At 40.6% G+C, this 27,024-nt stretch overlaps 1 protein-coding gene across 2 annotated transcripts in view; it reads right to left on the reverse strand.

Annotated features, from left to right (window-relative positions):
• Positions 1–27,024, reverse strand: part of LOC308104042 (uncharacterized protein) — a 205,035-nt gene that overhangs the window by 68,387 nt on the left and 109,624 nt on the right. For both annotated transcript variants that reach the window (XM_080454294.1, XM_080454295.1), the window contains exons 9-20: positions 22,875–22,993; positions 21,150–21,906; positions 19,508–19,621; positions 14,218–14,241; positions 12,898–12,921; positions 11,570–11,593; positions 4,065–4,088; positions 2,977–3,026; positions 2,828–2,880; positions 2,426–2,652; positions 1,943–2,193; positions 714–833 (exon numbers count right to left, since the gene is read on the reverse strand). In XM_080454294.1, the coding sequence (XP_080310420.1) occupies positions 714–833; positions 1,943–2,193; positions 2,426–2,652; positions 2,828–2,880; positions 2,977–3,026; positions 4,065–4,088; positions 11,570–11,593; positions 12,898–12,921; positions 14,218–14,241; positions 19,508–19,621; positions 21,150–21,906; positions 22,875–22,993 (1,787 nt within the window). The remainder of the gene's footprint in view (positions 1–713; positions 834–1,942; positions 2,194–2,425; positions 2,653–2,827; positions 2,881–2,976; positions 3,027–4,064; positions 4,089–11,569; positions 11,594–12,897; positions 12,922–14,217; positions 14,242–19,507; positions 19,622–21,149; positions 21,907–22,874; positions 22,994–27,024) is intronic.

The following is a 27,024-nucleotide window of genomic DNA, read 5'->3' on the forward strand; positions in this document are numbered from 1 at the left end:
GCTATGTCGATGTGACTACAAACATGTTGTGCATTGGGCACACATGATAAATTTGCCATCCTCACACACCTATTTAGATGAGATACAGAGTTTAGACTAGATAAAGAATGCCAGATGTGAATACGCAGTACAGAGTAGATCACACTGCTGGAGTTTTCAGCATAGCATAAATATGTGGCACTGCTATAAAGGCCCCATGTCTGTGGAATGCCCTCCCCGAACACCTGAGAGAAGCACAGTCCACTGATGCTTTTAAAAATTGACTAAAATCCTACCTTTTTAACAAAGCGTGTTCTTATTTTTTCCTGGGCCTTTGTTTTTTACCTAGTTTTAATTTGACCCTTTCATCTAGTCTAATTGGGTCCCATGTAATTTGGTTGCCCATGCTGTTTTTATGCCATGCTTTAACCCTGTAGCACTTTGAGATTCACAAGAATGTACAGTGCGTTATAAGTAAAATGCATTATTATTACTCCCATTGAAAACAATCAAAAAGTCTGTGTGTGTCTCTCTCGCACGCACGCACGCACGCGCACACACGCACACACACACACACACACACACACACACACACACACACACACACACACACACACACACACACACACACACACACACACACACACACACACACACACACACACACCTACAGTACACCCATCTACACATTTACAAAGTAAATTATGGTAAACTGAATGAAAACACAAACACACCTCAGGGTGAATGTTGTCACTTTGTTCAGTCATGAGATGGTAGTTCCTCTGTACCAGTGAACAGAGGGTATTCTTGTCAACCCTACTGTAACGCCCCTTCTTCAACTCCCTTTTTATGTCCTGCCACACACAAGGAGAAGGAGGACATGGTGATGGACAAAAGGAGAGGAGGAAGAGTTGGGAGAGTAGGGAAGGTAAAAAAAACTAGCCATTTAGAAGGTAGATTCACAGGTTATCAATAAAGAATATTGAAAACCAGTCTAGCAGTAATTATATCCATCTATATATTTATCTGGTTATTTATCACTATGATCAGTAAAAACATCGAATTGAAATAATTTAAGCCTGTAGTCATCATTGTGTTTGATAAATTAAACAATTTAAAAAAAGCTTCAAGGTGAGATTTTGAAGCATTTTCTCTCGATTTCTGTATTTCTGTATTTATGTATTCATTAATATCTATTATTTGTGTCCTCTTCTGGTCATCCCCATTTGTGTTCCTTTGAATTGGGAAGAATCAAATGATTTTTAAGACCATTTTAAGACCTTTTTAATACCTCTAAAATGAAAATAAAATAATAATAATAATACAATAAAGACCTTTAATGGTCTTTATTGCGTCAAAAGTAATCAACAAACAATACATTAAAAATGGTCAAACATCTGCCAACTTGTCAGTATTACTAACAGTAATATTATCTAAGAAAGAGACAAAACAAATTGCAGATTTTCAAGCTCACAAAGCCTTGCATTGCCAGACGTTTTGAGCTTGTAGATTGGCTATTTTCCACAATATTTATCTGTGGAACCGAGTCAAACAAAATGTAACGCCTCAGCTCCTACAATTCCAAGTGCTTGTCAGGGTGGGGGGGTCCCCAGTTCAAATATGATTATTTTGAGGGGTCGCGGCCTGAAAAGTCTAAGAACCATTTGGACCATGATGCATGTGCTCTAACCATTGAGCTTTCGGGATGCTCCCGTGTTTCTTTTTCTAGGGTCTGACTTTATCGGTAGACATTTAACTAGTAGTAGTTTAGATGTGTTGCCTGTGTGCTTGATGAACTGTGCAGTGCTTTGTAGCTTTAATACATGTTTTGCTGCATTTGAGGAGCTTCCATTTAAATTTTAATTAATATTATCATTACACAAAACTCCCTTATCTGTGGTCTAATGCTAAACTGGAGGACACATGAAATCTTTCTGTCTTCATCTTGGTGTCATATACTCACTTTAAGCCATGAGCTGCAGCTGAGGGCGAGGTAGATGCGGAAAGTGAGACTGTCTTCACTGCTCCGCAGATCCTGGTAGACCAGCACAGCTCCGTGGTGTTTCTGCTGTGTGTCCAGGATGACGGCTGAACCGGCAGGTGACAGGGAGGACACCGGCCACTTTATATGACTACCAGAGTACTGGACTCTCTCAATGATGGGATGCTTGCCAGTGATGTGTAGGACACCAAATGTCATTTCATTTCCCTTGCCTGTGTTAAGACAATGGGAATTAAGGAGGGAGAGACAGTTTTGTAGAGACAAAGACAAAATACATTGAAGCCAAAAGTGGCTGAACACAGACAACAGTGTAACAAACATATAGGATACTGTGGTTTAATTTACCGTATTGTAAAACATTAGACATGGAAGAATGTTTAACTGTACAGTCAATAATACATATCTCTGGTCCATCAATGGTCCAGATGCAGCATGTATTCTCACCAGCCAGGCACAGGGAGTGGGGGAACTGGATGAACTTGAGGGCAGATGCATCCTTGTCGACTGTTTGTATGTTGAATATGGGGCCAGCAATCATCCAGGGGTTCTGGAGGAACTTGCCAAACTTGGACCAGGACAGGACGCAGTAACGCACTTGAACTCGCTCCGCCGCCTCAAATATCAAGCCTGTGAACACACACTCATATGTCCCCTCCGCTTCCAGATGAACCCTAAAGCACACACACACACACACACACACACACACACACACACACACACACACACACACACACACACACACACACACACACACACACACACACACACACACACACAATCAAATAAGGATTAAGAATTACATTAAAGTAAATGGGCAGATGATGTCAAAGTGTTGTCCAGACTCACTGCAAACGTCCTCTGGAGAGTTTCTCAGGAATGATCATCTCATTGGCATAGCTCTATAAGCAAACAAACACAGGAAATCATTTAGGATTACCTACAGTCATACATACGGTATGTATATCAAGAATAGTATCTGCTTTATGCGAACTGACCTGCTGGACGTGCTTGCATTTTTCACAGCATGATCGTGAGTACACCTCATCTGCGGGACAAATAACAATAGTTATGCATACATGACATTGGTGATATTGAATATTTCAGTATGATTCACATTGAAAAGTTCAGCCTCAGGACCACGGGTTAATCATGGGCAGCAATGTGGCATCAAGCCAAATTTTATTGTGGTGTGAAAGGGGACAAATGGCTGAGAGGCGATGCATTCCAGAGTTTGTCCAGCTGTAGATTTAGATGTGTGATGTGTGTTTTTACCTTGTGTGTATCTGCCTTTTATAGCGCCACCAGGAGGCCGACTTATGTAAAACACATTATTTTATACTACTCCTTCCAATTTTATCCAAATTTCATGCAAATCGGTACACATGATCTATATAGTCATGTGATCAAGATGGATGTGTTTGATTTTTCATATTCCATCCTGTTTAGCTACGATTGACATCTAAAGTTTGCATTATTGGCTTGTTTTGAACAAAATTCCGCAAATCATGAACGCACTGTCCGATTGCGGTTAAACTTTGCACGCACATTCACACTATGTTGAGGAACAAATGCCAACGTTTTAACATTGGCCTGTTATAGCACCACCAGCAGGTCTAATTTAGCAAAACAAATGTTTTTAACAAAATGCCTCAAATCATGAATGGAGTCAGTGTCCGATTGTCAATGCCAAAGAACTAATGGCACCCTTTTCACATTGGCCTATTATAGCGCCACCAGGAGGCCACAATAGCCTACCTGAACTGGCTGAGACCTGTGCTCCGAGGAGCACTTTTTTAAGTTATACATATTTTTGTGTGTAAAACACAATTTGGAAAACGGCCGCCACAATCAGTCCCAATAATCTGATTCGACAAAACATAGGCTGCATGTGACACGAGCAATATTCATAATATATTTGAGGTAAAAACATATTAATTGCAATGCTGCCTGAAACAAGTATAATCAATTATATCAACATAATCATCATTCTAGTCTCTAGCTTCAGGAAAGAGCTTGAACTGTGCTATTAATTGTTAGGTGGCTCTATTCAAGGAAATATATCTTTAACTTCTGGTCGTTTTACCTTCCTCTTCACTTTCCCAGGCGTCTGTGAAGAAAAAAGACAGTGGATAGTTAGTGGATCAGAGGCAGCTTGGAGGCTTACAGGGTAAAAGAAGGATGCCTCTAACGGGACGTCTTGTCTTGACCATGGCTTGAAAGCCATGGTCAGTATGTGGCAGAAGAGAACTAATATTTCAATGCAAAGATTTACGCTCTCCACAGTGTCTGATAAAATGTTAACGAGAAATAAATATTGAGTCATTTTAACAAGTCTGTGGTATCCAATTACATCTTGGTTCCTGTGTATTATGTACAGTATGTTCTGTGGCGGTTCAACATAAAAATAAATAAAAATGGTGCAGATTAATTCATTAATTTGATAATTATTACCTCCGCCAGGTTTTGTCCAAATGCCCAAACATGTGTAATACGCTTTTTTGATACAGTAATCAATACCATTGGGCTATAAATGTCTTTCAAAGGTTGTGGGGAGGGGCCTGTTTAATAAAAAACAATACTGAGTCTATATCTCCCGCACCGTTGGCTTGATTGCAGCGAAACTGTGCACACAGTCTCCCTGGATGCCAATTCAGAACCTCTGCCCCGACTTATGTAAAACAATTTTTTTGAGATTAAAGGTCCTTACACACCGGGGCGAATTCTTCATGCGAATAAATACGTTTTTTTTTTAAACCTTATAAAGTCAATGCAAGCGTCCACATCAGTTTCGCGAAGCGAAAAAGCGTCTTTTAATTATTCGGAACGAGTCCGAATTTTGCGTATATTCGCATATTCGCCGGTGTGTAAGGACCTTTAGCCTTCACATTTTATCCAAATTTCACGCAAATCGGTACACATGATCTCTATAGTCATGTGATCAAGATGGATCTGTTAGATTTTTGACTGGAGATCTGGATCTCCAGTCCTGTAAAGAGTTCTGAAAGAATTCAAAGAATGCGGCCTTAGCCCCGCTCCCCTTTAAAATTGAACGGGAGTGAACGTCCACAATTCAATGTCAGAGACCGGAGAGAGAGAGAAAGGCCATTTCAGCTACAGACACAGACAGAGGCAGAGCTCCTGCTTCTGTCACAGCGCCTAAAGCCCCGCCCCACCCCTCTACACTCACTCACTCTCGCACACACACACACACACACACACACACACACACACACACAGAGCACTGGTCGTCAACGTTGTAAAACATCTTGGATAGAGACTGCAGGGTTCCCGCGGGTCCTTAGTCTTAAATTGTCTTTAAAAAATATCGGGAATTTAAGGTCTTAATTTGTCTTAAATTTGGTATTAAAGGTATAAAACTTGAAGATGAAGTTTTTAAGGCTCATTGGAAAATGCAAGCCATAAACATCTGTGCGTATTCTAGTGTTCAATTTTCCATAAAGATTTATCGGTACGCTCCTCCATCTCTCCCACTGAGTTGAGAGCGGTTGAGAGAGACTCGCACACTGTGTTCCATAGGCTATAGCCCCGCCCTCCCCTATTTCTCTTCTCCCTCTCTCATTCATCCAGTTGTAGCTGACGAGGATGTCTCGTTTGCCGGCCGTCTGTGCTGCTGGATGTCGCTCGATAATTCATTTGCTCCAGGTGTCTGTGTAAGCTCAGAAGCTCATTTAAGTGGGCATTGGGCAAAAGCATTAGCCTGGTAAACCCTCCCTCCGGAAAATCTCATTTCCATTTGATTTCAGGAAGGAGTCTGGCCTGAAGGCTTGTATGGGCGTTTCTAGCGCATTACCAAAAAAAACGAGCCTATCAGCGTCGTCGCTCATCGTTCTGTGATTGACAGCGAAAGTTGGCCAATCAGGTGGCGAGTTCGAGTGAGCCCGAATGGCACCGAGTGCAGCTGACAAAACACGAACGGCAGCCATCTTTTCTGTGCGCTATTTTCTCCGCTGTTTTAAAACTTCAAAAAGCTCTCAAACTTCTATTTTGAGGCACGGAATTTACTTATAAGATATCGTGTGGTTAGAATTTAGTTGTTTAACTTCATATATGTGGTCAATTAATCATGACAGAGCCTATTTAAAAATAAAAATGTAGAGAACCGGCAGGGGCGGGCAGTGACACGCATGTATCCGAATAAGGCAACCTATTTTGGGCATGGCCGTCTCAAAAGTCCCGTTGCGTCACATTAGTCTGGAAGTGGTAAAAATGCACTGGCTGAAGTGGGACACTGCTGATTGGCTGAAGGGGTTGTCAGTCAACGGTATTACTCCCGCCCAACTCCAGCCCACAGCCAAAATTGCAGAATGGGCGATCATGCCAGACTCACTCCTGAAATAAATTACAAATGAGATTTCCGGAGGGAGGGTTTACCAGGCAACAAAAGCATAGCCTCCGCGACCGTTTTGTTTCAGAAAGATGGCAGTAGTTGAGTGCTGTTTGGCAGTAGGGGAGACCAGGGACAAAAGTAACAGGGGGCAAAAGTAACACACTCAATAATTCTAATTAGGAACAAGCTAGAGGGGTGAGACTTCTTGTGCACATGCTCAGTAGGGTCCTCTCTCTGCCTATGGAAGGATAGAATGATCATTTCATCTCAGCAGAAGTTTTCAACAAAAAACAGATTTTTAGGTGTAAACGTTCATTTTTGAGTGTACGGTATTTTCCTTCTGCTGTCTAAAGATAAGATGTCAGCTGATTTAAACTTAGATTAATTGTATCTCTATGTTATTGGTCACAAATTAATTAATCAGCAGCCTATGCTAGTATAGGTGTTTCTAGCTAGAATATGGGATTTTATCATGGTTGACCCATCGGGGGCAATTGTAAAAAAGTGACCGGGGTCAATTGTAACAATGTGTTTTCAATGCAAGCATATTTTGTGTCTGGGGTTACATACTTTTATGTTAGTAAATGAACATATTTCACTAAATGTCACTACATTTCAAAGTAAAAATACATTTAAATTAAAAAAAATTACATACATGTGAAAAAAACCAAATTTAAAAATAAATTATTTGAATAAAAATACAAAATAATTGTAATTATGTATATAAAACATTTGAAAGTATAAATGTTAAATTATAACAAATACATATTACTTAGTGATGTGCTTTTATTTGAGATAAAGTGTGTTAATATGACTTATTTTTACAGTGTTACAATTGCCCCCAACCACTGTTACAACTGCCCCCGTCACGGGGGCAATCGTAACACTGTGACTCATTGCATTCAAATTAATATTTTAGTCTTGTCCTGATTAGTGAAAGCTTAAAAAATTTATTATTAATTAGGGCACATATATATGTTTCTTATGGCAAAAGATGACTAGGATATTTCAAGTAGTCTGTGAATTATGAAGGCAAATACAAAAAGTGTTACTTTGGTCCCGGGTCTCCCCTACTTGTTGCTACAGACTGCTAATGAGTGCTACATGCTAACAACGAACGGATGTCACCGGTTACAATTTAGAATAGAAACGAGGGACGCTTTCCCCTCAGCTGTCATCAGGCAACAGAGTTTCAAGTGATAGGAAAAATGTTTGACTGATCGGAAGTAAATCAGCTTGGATGCTGTTGTGCTCTCACACACACACACACACACACACACACACACACACACACACACACACACACACACACACACACACACACACACACACACACAGAGAGAGAGAGAGTGCAGTGATTCTCAAAGACCCCAGGAAGTTCCAGGGGGTCCCAAGCTAAATTATAGATAGTTAGGAACCAAATGGACCCTTATGGGTCTGTAACTCCAGTGTCCAAATGGAACCATTGTACAATATAAATTGGGGTCCCAGTGCTATAAATGCCATTAGGGGTCCGTAGTCTAATGCATGTCAAACTGGGGGTCCTTGAAATTAAAATAGTTGAGAATCACTGCTAGAGCCGTAAAAATCTTCTCTTATGGAGGTCCTTGGCTTATCTTTTCAAATGGGGGTCTGCGGGCTAAAAATTTGGGGGTCCTTGACATGAAAAAGTTTGAAAACCACTGGTGTAGGACACACACACACACACACACACACACACACACGCGCACACACACACACACACACACACACACACACACACATACACACACACACACACACATACACTCAAGCAACCTAATGCTTGAGACACACTAATTTTATTGATTTTTAAAGGCCTGATCTAGAAAAATACAAATGTCTATTTTAAAAAGGGTGATATTTATTTTATATCACCAGCCAGAGATAAGACGAGAATCAATCTCGAATAGGCTTATACAGTAAATAACACACTCACAGCCTTTGATTAAAAAAATATATATATGCCCATAGCCGCGCTATGAGCTTGTAGATCTGCAATTTTTTGGAAAAATCGTGGGTCTTTGAATATGTATATATATATATATTTTTTTAACTCAAATATTTGCTTCTGGGGGATTCCTTATGTTGCTATAAAATCAGTGGTTCTGATATATGTATTTGGCCGTGGACCCCCATCTCAAAGTGTTTTGTTCCAGGGACCCCCAGAAGTTGTAACAGAGTTAAAGATGTTCACTTAAAAAAATACATATATTCAAAGATTTGCAAACATTTTCACGATTTTTCAAAAATGGCAGATCTACTAGCTCACAGCGCGGCGCTATGAGCTTGTATATCTGCTATTTTTTAATAGCCAAAGAAATCTTAAAATGACACACAGATGCGTTCCCGGTCTTAATGAGTTAATAGAAGTTTTACCACCCGCTGGCCCGCACTCCCATTAGCCAATTTCAATAGGAAGACATTGTTGTGACATTTATTGTCTCCGCCAGGCCGAAAGGCATGGCGAGAGAGTATGTTTTGCACCCTGTCCGTCCGTCCGTCCGTGTGTGTGTGTGTGTGTGTGTGTGTGTGTGTGTGTGTGTGTCCGTCCGTCCGTCCGTCCGTCCGTGTGTGTGTGTGTGTGTGTGTGTGTGTGTGTGTGTGTGTCCGTCCGTCCGTCCGTCCGTCCGTGTGTGTGTGTGTGTGTGTGTGTGTGTGTCCGTCTGTGAACAGATTATCTCCCGCACTGTTGGCTTGATCGCAGCAAAACTGTGCACACACACTCCCTGGAACCTTTGCCCCAAATCTTTCACATGGCCCTGTTATAGCACCACCAGGAGGCCGCTTTTTGCGAAACACATGTTTTGACAGTACTCCTACATATTTTGTCCAAACGTCACGCAAATCGGTACACAGCATCGCTATAGTCATTACACGAAAGGGGTCTTTCAGATTTTTCATATTCCATCCTGATTGGCTAAAAATGTCTTCCAAAGTTTGCAGGAGTGCTCCGTTTTGAACAAAATGCCTCAAATCATGAACACAGCATGCAATTTCCGTGAAATCTTGCACTCACATTCCCACTAGGCCGAGGAAGACATGCCACTTCAACATTTTCAAATCAGCCTCATGCCGATTTGCGCTATAACATGCCGATTACTGTTTTTACCTATAACTGCACCGATCTGTGTAAAACTTTGTATGTGCACTCCCTAGAGGTCAGGGAAAAACCTTTGCCCTTGCATTCGCCTTTTATAGCGCCACCAGGAGGCCGACTTATATAAAACGTTTTTATTTATATTACTCCTTCACATTTTATCCAAATTTCACGCAAATCGGTAGACATGATCTCTATAGTCATGTGATCAAGACGGATCTGTTAGATTTTTCATATTCCATCCTGATTGGCTAAGATTGACATCTAAAGTTTGCAGGAGTGGCCCAACAAAATGTTGCAAATCATGAACGCAGCGTCCGATTGCGGTGAAACTTCGCACACATTTGCACTACGTTGAGGAACAAATGCCATCCTTTCACAATGCTCTATTACAACGCCACCAGGAGGCCGATTTTTGCAAAACATGTTTCTTTAAATTACTCCTACAAAATGTTGTTCAAAGATCACGCAAATCGGTACTACATATTATCTCTTTAGTCAAGTGATCGAGACGGATCCATCCGATCCGTCCAATTTTTCACATTCCAGTCTGATTTAACGAATTCCCAACATTGCTGGCCCACAATAACATACCTGACCTGGCGGAGGGAGACCTGTGCTCCGAGGAGCACTTTTCTAGTTTTTTACATTATTTATTATTACAGATTAAACATACATTAATCACTTCAGCCCTATTTAAGCTTTGGCTATTTGAAAATAGCTGATCTACAAGCTCACAACGCGTCACGGTGCAACACATTGTTAGCTTGTAGATCTGCTATTTTCAAAAGATTTTCATTCTTTTTAAGAACTTGAAATGGGACATTATAATTAGTACTTTCTACTTTTAAGTACATGTTGAGACCAATACTTGTGTACTTTTACTCAAGTTAATTTTGAATTCCAGACTTTTACTTGTAACAGAGTATTTCTACATTGTATTGATACTTTTACTTAAAGAGGTGGTGCCATGGTTTTGCACTTTTTCGGTTTTTCATGTGTCTATGAGGTTGATAGAACTTCATTAAGCCCCCTGGTGGTGTTTTTATGGTGTTTTATGTCTTCTCTGACTATTTTGAGTTTCTACCTGGAGGCTGAAACCTTGAGGGTCAAACGTGCCAATAGAGCGAGGGGCTGTGAACGTTCAAAACTCGATGTGATTGGTTTGAAATTTCCGTATATCCCGCCCCCAATTGCTGTTATTGGTTTAGATGCGCAGAGGGAGTGTTCAGATCAGGAAGCCCATATGAATCTGAGACCTATGGATGCCTCTAAGGGTAAAAAGGGTGTTTTTTTAAATTGGCCGATTAATGCGAGAAAAATATAAACGCGGTTAAGTCGCTCATGCGTTAATGTGTCAATAACGCGCTAACTTTGACAGCACTACTTCTGTGTCTTTCCTCCAGGATCCTTCTCAGATCATGAACACAGAAGCCACGTCCTAGCTCTCCAGTCACAATGACATATACTGTATGTCATTCGTCCTTGTTCATATTCCATCCTGATTGGCTAACATTGACATCTAAAGTTTGCAGGAGTGGCCCGTTTTGAACAAAATGCCCCAAATCATGAACGCAGCGTCCGATTGCGGTGGAACTTTGCACGCACATTCGCACTATGTTGAAGAACAAACGCCACCCTTTTAACAATGACCTATAATAGCGCCACCAGGCGCTATAATCCAAACATCATGCAAATCAGTACACATTATCTCTATAGTCAAGTGGTCAAGATAGATCTGTCCAATTTTTTATATTCCATCCTGATTGGCGAATTCCGAACATTGCTGGCCCACAATAAACTACCTGACCTGGCGGAGACCTGTGCTCCGAGGAGCACTTTTTCTAGTTGTACATATTTTTGTGTGTAAAACACAATTTGGAAAACGGCCGCCACAATCAGTCCCAATAATCTGATTCGACAAAACATAGGCTGCATGTGACACAAGCAATATTCATAATATATTTGAGGTTAAAACATATTAATTGCAATGCTGCCTGAAACAAGTATAATCAATTATATCAACATAATCATTATTCTAGTCTCTAGCTTCGGGAAAGAGCTTGAACTGTACTATTAATTGTTAGGTGGCTCTATTCAAGGAAATATATGGTCGTTTTACCTTCCTCTTCACCTTCCCAGGAGTCTGTGAAAAAAAAGACAGTGGATAGTTAGTGGATCAGAGGCAGTTTGCAGGGTTACAGGGTAAAAGAAGGATGCCTCTAACGGGACGTCTTGTCTTGACCATGGCTTGAAAGCCATGGTCAGTATGTGGCAGAAGATATTATATATATATATATATAATATATAAAATTTCAATGCAAAGATTTACGCTCTCCACAGTGTCTGATAAGATGTTAGCGAGAAATAAATATTGAGTCATTTTAACTTGGTTTAATCTGGGTTCCTGTGTATTATGTACAGTATGTTCTGTGGCGGTTCAACATAAAAAAGAAATAAAAATGGTGCTGATAAAACATTTTGCAGATTAATTCATTCATTTGATAATTATTACCTCCGCCAGGTTTTGTCCAAATGCCCAAACATGTGTAATATGCCTTTTTGATACAGTAATCAATACCATTGGGCTATAAATGTCTTTCAAATGTTGTGGGGAGGGGCCTGTTTTATAAAAACAATACTGAGTCTAGTGATGGTGTGGCTTTATGTGGATCTCAGACGTCATGTCCAGTCAATGACGGCAAGGATTCTGCCAAATTCGACCAACATTCACTTATAGAAGGCTAACAGACTAGGTCACTATTATGACTTAGTCTATTATATAGGTCATAATAATTGCTTCTCTGCTACACGCAGCTTCAGTCTGATAATCACGCTAGGGCTGTGCGTGTCTGTGTCCAGCTGATGCTCGTTGACGCTCGTTAATGCATCAAGGAAGGCAATTATGTTTGCACTGTCAAATAGGTCTACATCTATGATAGCATCAAAGCCAAAGCTTTTACAAGCGACCCTCTCTCGCTTATAGATATTTGTGTTCAAACTGTTGTTAATAACTAGGCTAAACTTGGTTGGTAAAGAATATAACTATTTTAGTGGAATTTATATTTATGCAGTATTTATATTATATTTGTTATTAGTGTCTATATGTCCTCTGAAACAATGTGGTTTACAGTGAAAAGTTACTTCTCTTGATCCTTAAGCTTGTATGTATAATTGTACATATTTTTGTGTGTAAAACACAATTTGGAAAACGGCCGCCACAATCAGTCCCAATAATCTGATTCGACAAAACATAGGCTGCATGTGACACGAGCAATATTCATAATATATTTGAGGTAAAAACATATTAATTGCAATGCTGCCTGAAACAAGTATAATCAATTATATCAACATAATCATTATTCTAGTCTCTAGCTTCAGGAAAGAGCTTGAACTGTGCTAATAATTGTTAGGTGGCTCTATTCAAGGAAATATATCTTTTGTTTTTACCTTCCACTTCACTTTCCCAGGAGTCTGTGAAGAAAAAAGACAGTGGATAGTTAGTGGATCAGAGGCAGCTTGGAGGCTTACAGGGTAAAAGAAGGATGCCTCTAACGGGACGTCTTGTCTTGACCATGGCTTGAAAGCCATGGTCAGTATGTGGCAGAAGAGAACTAATATTTCAATGCAAAGATTTACGCTCTCCACAGTGTCTGATAAAATGTTAGCGAGAAATAAATATTGAGTCATTTTAACAAGTCTGTGGTATCCAATTACATCTTGGTTCCTGTGTATTATGTACAGTATGTTCTGTGGCGGTTCAACATAAAAAAGAAATAAAAATGGTGCTGATAAAACATTTTGCAGATTAAATCATTCATTTGATAATTATTACCTCCGCCAGGTTTTGTCCAAATGCCCAAACATGTCTAATATGCCTTTTTGATACAGTAATCAATACCATTGGGCTATAAATGTCTTTCAAATTTTGTGGGGAGGGGCCTGTTTTATAAAAACAATACTGAGTCTAGTGATGGTGTGGCTTTATGTGGATCTCAGACGTCATGTCCAGTCAATGACGGCAAGGATTCTGCCAAATTCGACCAACATTCACTTATAGAAGGCTAACAGACTAGGTCACTATTATGACTTAGTCTATTATATAGGTCATAATAATTGCTTCTCTGCAACACGCAGCTTCAGTCTGATAATCACGCTAGGGCTGTGTGTGTCTGTGTCCAGCTGATGCTCGTTGACGCTCGTTAATGCATCAAGGAAGGCAATTATGTTTGCACTGTCAAATAGGTCTACATCTATGATAGCATCAAAGCCAAAGCTTTTACAAGCGACCCTCTCTCGCTTATAGATATTTGTGTTCAAACTGTTGTTAATAACTAGGCTAAACTTGGTTGGTAAAGAATATAACTATTTTAGTGGAATTTATATTTATGCAGTATTTATATTATATTTGTTATTAGTGTCTATATGTCCTCTGAAACAATGTGGTTTACAGTGAAAAGTTACTTCTCTTGATCCTTAAGCTTGTATGTATAATTGTACATATTTTTGTGTGTAAAACACAATTTGGAAAACGGCCGCCACAATCAGTCCCAATAATCTGATTCGACAAAACATAGGCTGCATGTGACACGAGCAATATTCATAATATATTTGAGGTAAAAACATATTAATTGCAATGCTGCCTGAAACAAGTATAATCAATTATATCAACATAATCATTATTCTAGTCTCTAGCTTCAGGAAAGAGCTTGAACTGTGCTAATAATTGTTAGGTGGCTCTATTCAAGGAAATATATCTTTTGTTTTTACCTTCCACTTCACTTTCCCAGGCGTCTGTGAAGAAAAAAGACAGTGGATAGTTAGTGGATCAGAGGCAGCTTGGAGGCTTACAGGGTAAAAGAAGGATGCCTCTAACGGGACGTCTTGTCTTGACCATGGCTTGAAAGCCATGGTCAGTATGTGGCAGAAGAGAACTAATATTTCAATGCAAAGATTTACGCTCTCCACAGTGTCTGATAAAATGTTAGCGAGAGATAAATATTGAGTCTGTGGTATCCAATTACATCTTGGTTCCTGTGTATTATGTACAGGTTCTGTGGCGGTTCAACATAAAAAAGAAATAAAAATGGTGCTGATAAAACATTTTGCAGATTAATTCATTCATTTGATAATTATTACCTCCGCCAGGTTTTGTCCAAATGCCCAAACATGTGTAATATGCCTTTTTGATACAGTAATCAATACCATTGGGCTATAAATGTCTTTCAAATGTTGTGGGGAGAGGCCGGTTTTATAAAAACAATACTGAGTCTAATAATGGTGCGGCTTTACAGTATGTGGATCTCAGACGTCATGTGTCCAGTCAATGACGGCAAGGATTCTGCCAAATTCGACCAACATTCATTTATAGAAGGCTTGGCTCTAAAAGAGTCCAGCTGCGCGGGGGCTTGCTTCTATAAATTTCGCCGATTTTCGCCGATTTTTTTTCGTCTTCACGCCGTTTGGTGCCCCCCCCCCCAGGTTGGTGCCCTGTGCTTCAGCACCTCAAGCCCGTTGGATAAGCCACCACTGACTGAAGCTCCACGCAGCTTCAGTCTGATAATCAGGCTAGGGCTGTGTGTGTCTGTGTCCAGCTGATGCTCGTTGACGCTCGTTAATGCATCAAGGAAGGCAATTATGTTTGCACTGTCAAATAGTAGATCTCTCTACAAAAATGAGAACCGGAAACGGAATCTGCGTCATGAAACCGGAACCCAATGAGTCTGAAGGAATCAGAAAGCGAAAGTCATCATGAAAAATAAACAGAATAGCGCGACCACAGTAAAAAGTAAAAACTCTGGATTTCTCGTTCTGGCAGGGAGGGTATTCAGAGAAAACTCGGGATAACTCGGGGCTTGGCACTGAGAGAGTTAAGCTTGTATGTATAATTGTATATATTTTTGTGTGTAAAACACAATTTCGAAAACAGCCGCCACAATCAGTCCCAATAATCTGATTCGACAAAACATAGGCTGCATGTGACACGAGCAATATTCATAATATATTTGAGGTAAAAACATATTAACACATTGAATGCCAAAAACGGTCCGGACCGTTTTTGAGGGTCCAAACGAGAAGTGCCGAAAACGGTCCGGACCGTTTTTGACCCAATTCTATTTTTATACATGTGGGCCACGTGGGGCGCTAAAACGAAACTTTGACATCACCCAAGCAGTTTCTGAGAAGAAGAGGCTGGATGAGGCTCCATGTCAAAAATCCTTCCGGTCGGCGTTTTCAATGTTATCTCCTTGATTAAAAGCTTAATATCTCCATTTCTTTTTAATGTGGTGGAAACGAGCCGTTTTCGATCGGCGATCACGCTGCAATGGAGGGTCGCGTTGGAAATATTATTGTTCCAGGCGTTAGTCGGGACCCTCCGCCGTCTCGCACGCACGCTTTGTTTACATGCATTTCCGCGTCGGGGCTTCTCACAGCACGAAATGTATAACGCAAGTGGATGGAAGAAATGCTGGCACTCAACGTATAATATTTTAATAAACCTCTGGCACCCAATGTGTTAATTGCAATGCTGCCTGAAACAAGTATAATCAATTATATCAACATTTTCCTATTATTCTAGTCTCTAGCTTCAGGAAGGAGCTTGAACTGTGCTATTAATTGTTAGATGGCTCTATTCAAGGTAATTATATCTTTAACTTCTGGTGGTCAGCGGGCCCGAAGGATGGGGGTCCTGTTAACTTTACGGCCTTCAAAGCCACCCTCCTCAAAGGGACCTCTCAAAGTGGGCCCTTTGAGGACCACTGCTTCACAGTACAAAGCCTGGTTTGTACTGTAGAGCAGTGGTCCTTAAAGGGCCCACTTTGAGGGGGCCCAGCCTGGGTTTGAGGCTCAGACCCAGCGAGAACCACTGCTGTAAATACAGAGGAGGGGCCGACACACATTTGATATTTGATTAACATATCTCTGCTGTCCGGCCCGAACCTGCTAACTCCAAAACGCTCATTGTTCAGGAAACAAAAAAACAAAATATACGTTTTTCAGGAAATGAAGAAAACCTTATATTTTTAAAACAAAGCAATACTGCCTCATCAAAGTTGGTATAGTGACTTTATATATCGTCAGATACTTGCATGTGTCATTATATTATCACCACTTTACCCAAATCCAGCGCAAGTGGAGATAGTAGTTTCAGACGAGCAGAAATCAAGCTGAAATGGAGTTAGGTGTCCAAACAACAATAGCTCCACTTGCTGCTGAGGGAGAGGTTTCAAAAGGGTACACATTTCCAAAAGCTAACAATGGATCTCCAAGCTCACAATGCATCACAACAACGTGTGAATTAATGCCCTGATGCTTCATGACACTTATATAGGCCAACAATAATAAACAGGACTTTAAATATTACAATAACTTTTGCAAAGAGGGGTTCACAGAATTGGAGTTTCAGTAGAACTAGCGCGAGTCGCGACAGAAATCCTATCAACTCCTTTCTTCTTGTCACATTTCTCTCTTCATTAAACACTTCATAGATTTTAGAAATATAATTACTTGTTTTCATAACATTAGCGTCAGTGCTAAGTTTGATAAACAGGTACACTGCATAGTTTTAACAGACTACGGGGAGTTTGTTTACATGATACTCCTCCTCGTTCACTGCGCAGCGCGCTCTGTTCTGTGTTGTGAACTTGTGAAAAGGCTGCAGCAGCAGAGTAGAGAGGGGGAGTTGTTTGTTTTTGACGGACAGTTTGAGGATCCAATGGAGTTGGGAGGTTTCGTCAGAGGCGCTTTTTAATGCTTTTCATTGGTTCAAATGTTTAGATTTTTTACATAGACGTAAAGGGTGTTCAATAGCGTTGATTTATGAAAAAAAAAAAAAAAGCTGAAAATGGAGTTAGCTGGTTCGTCCCGGACACAGACGACACATTTAATTTTAGTAATTGTTGCTAACCGCGCAGCCCAGTTCCCCTGAAGGGCCTCTGAGAGCCATGGCCCTTGGGCCCCGACCCCACCGGCCCAATGGCTAATCCAGCCCTATCAGATTAGCGCTGTTTCTCTCTCTCTCTCTCTCTCTCTCTCTCTCTGCCAAGTGTGCTGCCAGACGTAAGCCTTTATTTATGTTTTTTCACCAGTGGTGTAAAGTAACTAGGTACATTTACTTAAGTACAATTTTGAGGTACTTTTACTTTACCGGAAAATGTCCAATTGTCTATATTTTTACTTCTACTCCACTGCATCTCAGAGGCAAATATTGTACTTTTACTCCACTACAATTATTTGAAAACTTTGGTTACAAGTTACTTTGCAGATATAAATTATTACATTATAAAACATACATTTACCACTTTAGCCCTATTTTATACCTAGGCTATTTGAAAATAGCCGATCTACAAGCTCACAACGCGTCACAGGGTAGTACTTTTACTTTTGGTACTTTAAGGACATTTTGATACCAATACCTTTGTACTTTTACTCAAGTAAATTTTGAATACGGGACTTTTACTTGTAACGGAGTACTCTACATTGCAGTATTGATACTTTTACTTAAGTAAAACATTTGAGTACTTTTTCCACCACTGTTCGTCACACAATGGTGTCTCGCACTGAACATAGAAGATCTACAAGCCCACAATGCGTCGAGGCAGTGATGCGTTGTGGGCTTGTATATCAGCTGTTATAATTATGTTTGGGTGGGCCTGTGAATGGGCCAATAGGCCAGAATTATGATAATAGACAACTTGACAAGCCAGTGGGCCAATCATTTGTCTCTCAGCTCTGTGAGCCGGTGCTACTGAAGGATTGGCCCTCTCCAATTAGGCCACCCAGCCCAAACCGTAACTATCCTAAAACGGGGGCAAAAATAATAGGGCCGGGCAACCCAGAAATGACCGTAATGATCCTAAAACGGAGGCAAAAATATAAAAAATATATACATATGATAGAGTTAATCTTGATTGATCCTAATTTGTCTAGTGTCATAAACCTGCTTAAAATGTCAAATTAATATAGTGATGTATTTTTGGGCCTGTACTTCAGTCTTTTAAACATGCCTTTTGTAACTTTGTAACTATCTGGTGCCGGCTCCATATGTTCCCAATCAGTAAAAACATGTCTTGGTCAATGCTTTGTGTTTAATGTCCTAATGACCTGTATCTCTGTACAATGACCGATATCTCTGCATGACCTGACATCGTCACTAATTCCCTTTGTCAGCTGTCATCCTGTCACAGATAAAACCGAGCACATGTCCCTATGATATCGAAGGAACAACTTGTTTATGGAACCGAGAATTGTACACAAGGACACCCTAAGATGAACAACAACTTATTATTAAGACAGCCAGACGCCTGTCCATCCTACGACTTCCATTCTACGTCTGAGGGTCTTAAAGCCAATCATAAGGATGCACCTATGTCTGATGTCATTGAAGTCCAACTGTGTATAAATACCATTGTTTGTTGTTACAACATTAGTGTGATTGTTATTCTTGTCTGTAACTTGTACTGTCTCCGTGTGCACGCTCGAGCAATACAGACTGATCATTTTTGGACATACCGGTGTTTGACTCTCATTTCTTTGGGTGTTGACTGGACGGGTATTGGGGGGTCTTAGTACCAAACCATCTTTTCCATCTAATTATAAAGTTAAATAAAATAACTTTATCAATATACATTTTATTTTTACTTTTATTTGCGGTCCACCGTTCCACCGCCCAGTCCACCCCTGATGGTATCTCTATTGTTTCTGTAAGAGAACCTGATGAAACATTCCTGTTTATGATAATGGTATTGCAACTGAAGAAGACATTTGTGTCAGTGTTTTCAGATTTTTGTTTTGTTTTCATTGTAAATATTAGTTTTTGCTGTTGTTATACATAATGGTGGAGCAATTATAGTTTTTACTGTATTTGTCTGATTTGTAATGTTCCACTAGTGTCAGATATGTGGAGCATTGTATATTAACTTATTGTAGTCACCTTATGCATCTACAATAAGACTTGTTTTGGTGGGGCAAATATTTCCCCTAAATAATGAAATGAGAATTAAAGGGTGTGTGATTGTTATCAATCACACACCCTCGTCTTCATCGCTCATCCACTTACTCGAAGCGCTGGACCCATATTCTGAAGTGAGTGCCGATGCTGACTTTGTTTGCAGCCACTCAGTCACCCACCCAGACACCTTCGCTTCTGCCGATCCCATTGGTGATCCACTCACTGGAACAGAAGATAACAGACAGCAAGACATTAATAATGATATTACAAGAAGAAAGAACTGAAACTGATCATCATCATGATTATTTTCCAGCACTTTGGCATATATCACTGCCTAACTTGTACATCGTCGCTGTCGGTCAGAAATCTGTAATCTCCAGAGTTTATTATCTATTTCACCTTTTTATGTTTTTTTTTTTATTTAATGCCATACTTTTTCCGTTGTGATGTGACAAGTTTTGAGCTTGTAGATCTGCTATTTTTGTATTTGAATCCTGAAAGCCAACAATTTTGGAAATTTCTACCCAACAGCAACGATAGAGAAAACCTATAAGCTTCAATTTGAGCCCAAGATTACTTTTCGATCTTGAAAATTGCACTTGCTGGCTGAAATTAGTAGGCAAAGCAGAGTTGCAAACAGTTGTTTTTAGGGGTATTGTGCTGAGTTCAAATTTGTTGTATACAGTACACCCCGCTCAATAATTGCTGATAAAGCCTCAAAATGGAGACATTTAACATAAAATGGGAAGAACCTGGTTGAAAGTCATATATATTGCAGGGTAGTTTGCCATAGCTCCACTGTAAGAAATATGCCATACACTGTAGTACCTGATAGCTGAGAGGGAATTCATAAAAATCGTGCACTTGATTTTTGGCATGGTGTTATGGGCATAAGGTTTTCAAAAACCATCGCAAACGAGTTGAGCTAGTTACCAAGTGCACAATCTTTATGATGTTTTACATATTCCCTACCAGCTTATAGGCATTTTAAGCTCCCGGCAGCATCGTGTATGCCATCTGGAAAATGATGCCTTTCCAGAAGTTTGATTTTCCTAAATGTATAGTATGTTATTTAGCATGCCCAATAGTAACAGAATCCATTGAAAAATCAAGTGCACAATCATGATGATTTTTGACGAATTCCCTCCCAACTATGAGACTAAAACCTTGTTCTGTTTTATAATCATTACTGTTATTTTCTATCTATGTAAGATCAGGTGTTTTGGTATACAAACCTACAATTTAAACATCCTGTATCATAGCATAACTACATTTCTACATGTCTGACAACAAACCAAACCGCTTGAAGGTTGTTTGAGAATTCAGCGAATTATGATTATTGTAATTGTGGAGAGACATCCTGCTTCAATAGACATACATGGGGCATACATGCCTTAGCTAGGAGGCACGGCTTACCATAACCAATATGACGGCCCAGGCCTGTTGACACATCGCTCAAAAGAGCAGCAGCAGTCAGTTAAGTATCTACATGTATCTATGGCTGGGCCTGTCTCCCGGCTTATAAAGTTTTAAGGCTACTTTCACCATTTTCTGTTACTGTCGTTTTGATTATTAAAAAAACATCTATTACATATTGGCGCCCCTTACATTTTGGTGGGTGCTCCTAAATGTTAGCTGGTGCTTTTTTAAACTGGAAGAACCTGTGCTAGCAAGAAAAAAACTTCAAACCCTCTACTGGAAGAGCATTCACACTGAATTCAGTAGCAGATCAATTATTATTGATACTCACTAAATGGATTAACGTTCTCTTTGCTATTCATTCTCCTGAAGGATGGTTCATTCCACAGAAACGTCAACATCCTCTCTATCATCTCCTCCTCTCTCCTCCTCCCTTCCTCCTCTCTCCTCCTCCCTTCCTCCTCTCTCTTCTTCCATTCTTCTTCCAGGCTGTTCCATTCTTCAGCCCGGAATACTCGCATTCCTAGGAACATGCGTCCCCTTGTCCCCCCTGCCACCATGACGTGTCCAGTGTCTCTGACAGAGTTGTCTTCTCTTAAGTCTAAAGGTCCAAAGTGTCCTCTGTTCCTCGTCACCATGTCTTCTATTTTCTCCATCAACTCTGTGACTTCTGAAGTGTCCCAGTTGATGAACGGGAGAACATGGTATCTGTATCCACATTTCTCCAGGATCCACCTCAGAGGTTCTCCTTCAGACTCTATGTACTCCTCAACACGTCTCTCTCCCAGCCAGTATCCATATGTGAACAGAACCAGAGTGTGTCTCCAGACTCTGTCCCCCAGCAGCTCCATGTGTTCCTCCACTGATCTCCTGTCAGCTTCAGAGAAACTGGACCTGACATCAACAGTCAACAGGACAGCATGGGGTTCAGGAGAACACAGAGTCACACCGTGTAGAAGGACGTCTTTGATCTTCTGTGATGGAGGTGTAGTCGACCAGTCTGGACAGTTCACCACACTCACTTTTCTTCCAGCAACTTCACTCTGTTCTCTGACACATTCTGTCAGTTTATTCTGGGTTTTAAACTCCTGGAATATGAAGTTTACTGTATGTTAGTCATAATAATCAAAACAGTCACTCTATTCTGTCTTCACTGGAGTTCCTCTTCAATCGTATCAGAAATTAACTCACTGAATGTATAATTCACTTTGTCTAACAATGCCACAGTAATATGGGATTAATATCGTGCCATAATCTGAAATCTGACACTGAAAAAAGCTCTAAAAGTTGAAACTCTGTGTTTGAAAGCTTGATGTACAGGTGTGCATAAGTCAATTTGACATTCTATCTTCTCCACAGAATATGTTCAGAGCACTTTATTAAATAGAGAGCATCATTACTCAACTTTCATTTGTAGTTGAGCAATATTTGACCAGGAGTATCTATACTTTGAATACTGGGGTTGAGTACTTCGTCCATATAGGTTAATAATCAGTACCAGCATAGAGCTAATGTATGGCAGTAAACAGAATAAATATCAGTGACAGTTAACTAGGGCTGCAAAAAGTTTGAATTATTTCTGTAGCATTTATTATCGATTACTTTTTCAATTAATCAAATAATGGAGTTGTGCAGGGGTTTTTATTTAAAGAAATGTTATATATCACCGCATTGATTAACCATTTAAGAGTAATTTCACAGAACAATATCGTGCAATGATAGTGAAAATAGCAGATCTACAAGCTCACAATGTGAGCTTGTAGTACCGCTATTTTCAAACTTTTAATAGTTTTAAATAAACAAATTGAAACTTTAAACCTATAATGACATGCTCAAAATAGGTAATGATTATTCATTTATTATTTTATTTAATGATCGATTATTATATTTAAAAATGAACATGTGTGTATTGATCACTGACAGTTCATTGATCACATGAACATTCATGATAGCAGATTTTACATTATCTTCAGAAAACATATTTGATCACTTTACTGTTTACTTACTTTGACTGAAGTCATTCATTATAACATAACATTCATATAATATTACTCACCTTGTTTGGAGTTCGTTTAATTACATCATCCTGCAGTATGAGATTTCCAGCTTCGCTCCTCTGATCCTGTTCTCCACCAACCAACATCACCTTCACATCTGGTAGACTCTGATGTTCTCCTGACACACACACACACACACACACACACACACACACACACACACACACACACACGCACGCACACGCACACGCACACGCACACACACACTCACAGAGGTCACAGAGGACTTCTTGTCCAGCTGTAGTGATGCGTTCCTTGAATTGAACATCTCAAAAACAAAAGAGCTCTGTATTGACTTCAGACGTGGTCCCCATCCCACCCAGAACACTGATATCTGTGGCCAGCCAGTGGAAATCGTACCCAGTTACAAATATCTTGGCACGATTATTGACAGCAAATTGAAATTTGATGTAAACACTGACATGCTGTGTAAGAAGGGCCAGCAGCGCCTTTTCTGTCTAAGGAAATTGGACAGATTTAATGTCGATAGAGACCTGATGAAACTGTTTTACAGTGCCTATGTACATTCTGTTATCTCCTTCTCTATCACCTGTTGGTATGGCAACCTCGCCATTAAGGACAAAAATTCTCTTAGAAGTATAGTTAAAACCGCCTCCAAAATTACTGGCATCCAGTTGGAGAGCCTCGACCCCTTCTATAACAGACAGCTGCTTATGAAGGCAGGTCAATTCGGCAAGATAGAGCCCACCCACTCGAGCCAGAGTATAGGATGTTGCCATCTGGCCGTCGTCTGGGTGCCCCTGGTGTAAAAAATAACAGATACAAGCACTCCTTTGTTCCTGCCTCAATTCGTGCAATCAATGCTGCCAGTAACAGGTAAAGGATGATGTTACTGTTACTGATGATGATGATGATGATGATGATGAAACAAGCACTTTATGACCGGCACTTTATATTTCTGAATATAGCCTCTGTTTCATCTCTTGCACTTTATCTCTTGCACTATGATGATGATGATGATGATGATGAAACAAGCACTTTATGACCGGCACTTTATATTTATATTTCTGAAGGTAGCCTTTTGTTTATCTCTCGCACTAGATGCGCCCAGACTTATGTTTTATGCTAAGATGTTTCATGTTCATTGTCTGTATGTTTTAAAACCACTACTCCGGCTGTAAACCTATTTGCCCTTCTGGGACATTAATAAAGACCTTGACCTTGACCTTGACACACACACACACACACACACACACACACACACACACACACACACACACACACACACACACACACACACACACACACACACACACACACACACACTACATTAGTTAACTTAACACTGATTTAGGATTGGATTCAGAGATTCAGCTAAATGAGTTATTACATACATGTGTAACACTTCTGACTACACTGACCACAGAACAGTACAATTAATGTATCAATAATTTGAAGTTATACTGAATATTATGTGATCAATTATGCAAATGAGTTGAACATACATGAAGTAAATCGCCAATGTGTCAATCTGTTGGTCATTAGATCAGTTCAATGGACGAAGGACTCATATATTTTACTTGAGTAAAAGTAGAAATACCACAGTGTACAAATAAAGGTTAAAAGTAAAGGTCCTGCATAGCAAATGCAGTAAAGTAAAACTTCAAAAGTATTAGGATCAAAACACTAAGTAAAATGACTCATTATGCAAAATGGCCCATATCAGAATAATACATATTAGTTTATTGCATTATTATTATTGATGCTTTAATGTGTGTCTGGTAAAGGAGGAGATTATCTTATTTACTTTAATACTGTACCCCTCATCATTATGCTGTAGTCCTATCTTATCTTAATCTAATAATGATCCTAATGTATGTATTGCTTATCATTTATTATTTATCTCAACTTGCATACTTGAGTAAATGTACTTAGTTACTTTCGACCAATGGATCCGTTATAACCAGTGTTGGGCATAACGGCGTTTAAATAAACGGCGTTACCTAACGCCGTTATTTTTTTCAGTAACGGGTAATCTAATTAATTACAATTTCCATCGTTACAACGCCGTTACCGTTACTGACAATGAAATGTGCTCCGTTACTATGTCAAGCGTCCCCAAGCTTTCTGTTACCACGGGTCAGCTGACAGTGTGTGTGTGTGTGTGTGTGTGTGTGTGTGTGTGTGTGTGTGTGTGTGTGTGTGTGTGTGTGTGTGTGTGTGTGTGTGTGTGTGTGTGTGTGTGTGTGCGCGCAGCGCTACTACAAGCTGGGGCTTCTGCTCCTCCTGCTGCAAACACGGTTAAAAAAAATACCAAGGATACGACAGTGATGTCTCTTACTTTTTGCTGTTATGCAACCAGGAAGTAACACGGACTCGACACTGTTTAAGCAGTGACATGTGACATGACATCACTGACGAATCCTTGGTATTTATATCTTCATGGGTATTTTTTACACACAAACCCAAGTACCCCTGACTACAGCGTTGCAGACGGGGCGGAGCTGATGGTGGGCGGAGTTAAACCTTCAACCCCTCCCATTGTGGGCAGGGTCGAACTAGCTACTGTTTTAAGTCCCCCCCCGAAACTGTTTCATGGTACCCCCCCCCCCCCCCAATTAATACAAACAGAACATTTTATTAAATAAGTTTGAAGAGGCTTCATGGTGATTATTAAGTGAATTATGGATAATTAGTTTGTTTTAACAGAACGTTTTATTAAATAAGTTTGAAGAGGCTTGATGGTGATTATTTAGTGAATTATGGACAATTTGTTTGTTTTACTTTTAAATTTTTATCCCACGATTTTGTAACCCTATTTTTTACACCCAGTGCTAATTGTCTATGTAATCCTGGGCACTAGTACGCACTACCTTCCCTCTGCCAACCTAGGGAGGCCAGGGCCGAGCTCATGCCTCCTTCAATGCATGAGAGCCAACTGACCTTCTTGTCACCTGACAGGGGAGAGTTTCCCTGGTTGGACGTAGCGCGTGGAAGGAACACGTTATTCCAACCAGTTCCCTTCCCCTCCATCAGGCGCCCCGGCTGGCCAGGGGGAGGCAGTATAGTGACCAGGATTACTGCATGTTTTTGTGAGGGTACCTAACCTAGGAGACACGGGGAGAACATGCAAACTCCACACAGAAAGGCCCTTTCGCCAACCCCACCTAGGGTATGGGCACTGATGACGCGGAGGAGAGAACACGCCCCCAGCGCCCACAGCGTCCCCTGCGGGAATCGAACCCAGGACCTTCTAGCTGTGAGGTGACAGCACTACCGATGTGCCACACCGTGCCGATGTGCCACCGTGCCCCCCTCAATTTGTTTGTTTTAACAGAATGTTTTATTAAATAAGTTTGAAGAGGCTTAATGGTGATTATTTAGTGGATTATGGATAATTTGTTTGTTTTAACAGAACGTTAATAATATGTGTTCGCAATAATATATTTGTGTCTCTATAATATTAATATATATTATGGTTCTTTTTGAAAAATCAAAAAAATCTTCTAAGTGCAAAGTACCACCAGGTCCCTGCGGAGGGGGGTCCCCTCCACCCAGCCCCGTACCCAGGATCGGGGTGCCTTGGGCTGGGTAGAAAGGGACCCCGAAGGGGATCCCCTGGTTCTTTTTGAAAAATACAAAAATGATTCTAAGTGCAAAGTACCACCAGGTCTCTGCAGAGGGGGGTCCCCTCCACCCAGCCCCGTACCCAGGATCGGGGTGCCTTGGGCTGGGTAGAGAGGGTCCCCTGGTTCACTTTGTAAAAATACAAAAATTATTCTAAGTTCTAAGTACCACCAGGTCCCTGCGGAGGGGGGTCCCCTCCACCCATCCCTGTACCCAGGAGTTGGTCAGTTGGTCTGCAGCTCAAAAATAAGTTTGTCTGCAGCTCAAAAAGAAGAGAGGGGTCCCTCTCTACCCAGCCCAAGGCACCCCGATCCTGGGTACGGGGCTGGGTGGAGGGGACCCCCCTCCGCAGGGACCTGGTGGTACTTTGCACTTAGAAGATTTTTTGTATTTTTCAAAAAGAACCAGGGGACCTCCTTCGGGGTCCCTCTCTACCCAGCCTCCGACCCCCCTCCGCAGAGACCTGGTGGTACTTTGCACTTAGAATCATTTTTGTATTTTTCAAAAAGAACCAGGGGACCCCGTTCGGGGTCCCTCTCTACCCAGCCCAAGGCACCCTGA

This window comes from Gymnoscopelus braueri (genome assembly GCF_963280865.1).
Source record: "Gymnoscopelus braueri genome assembly, chromosome: 17".
Taxonomy (NCBI): Eukaryota; Metazoa; Chordata; class Actinopteri; order Myctophiformes; family Myctophidae; genus Gymnoscopelus; species Gymnoscopelus braueri.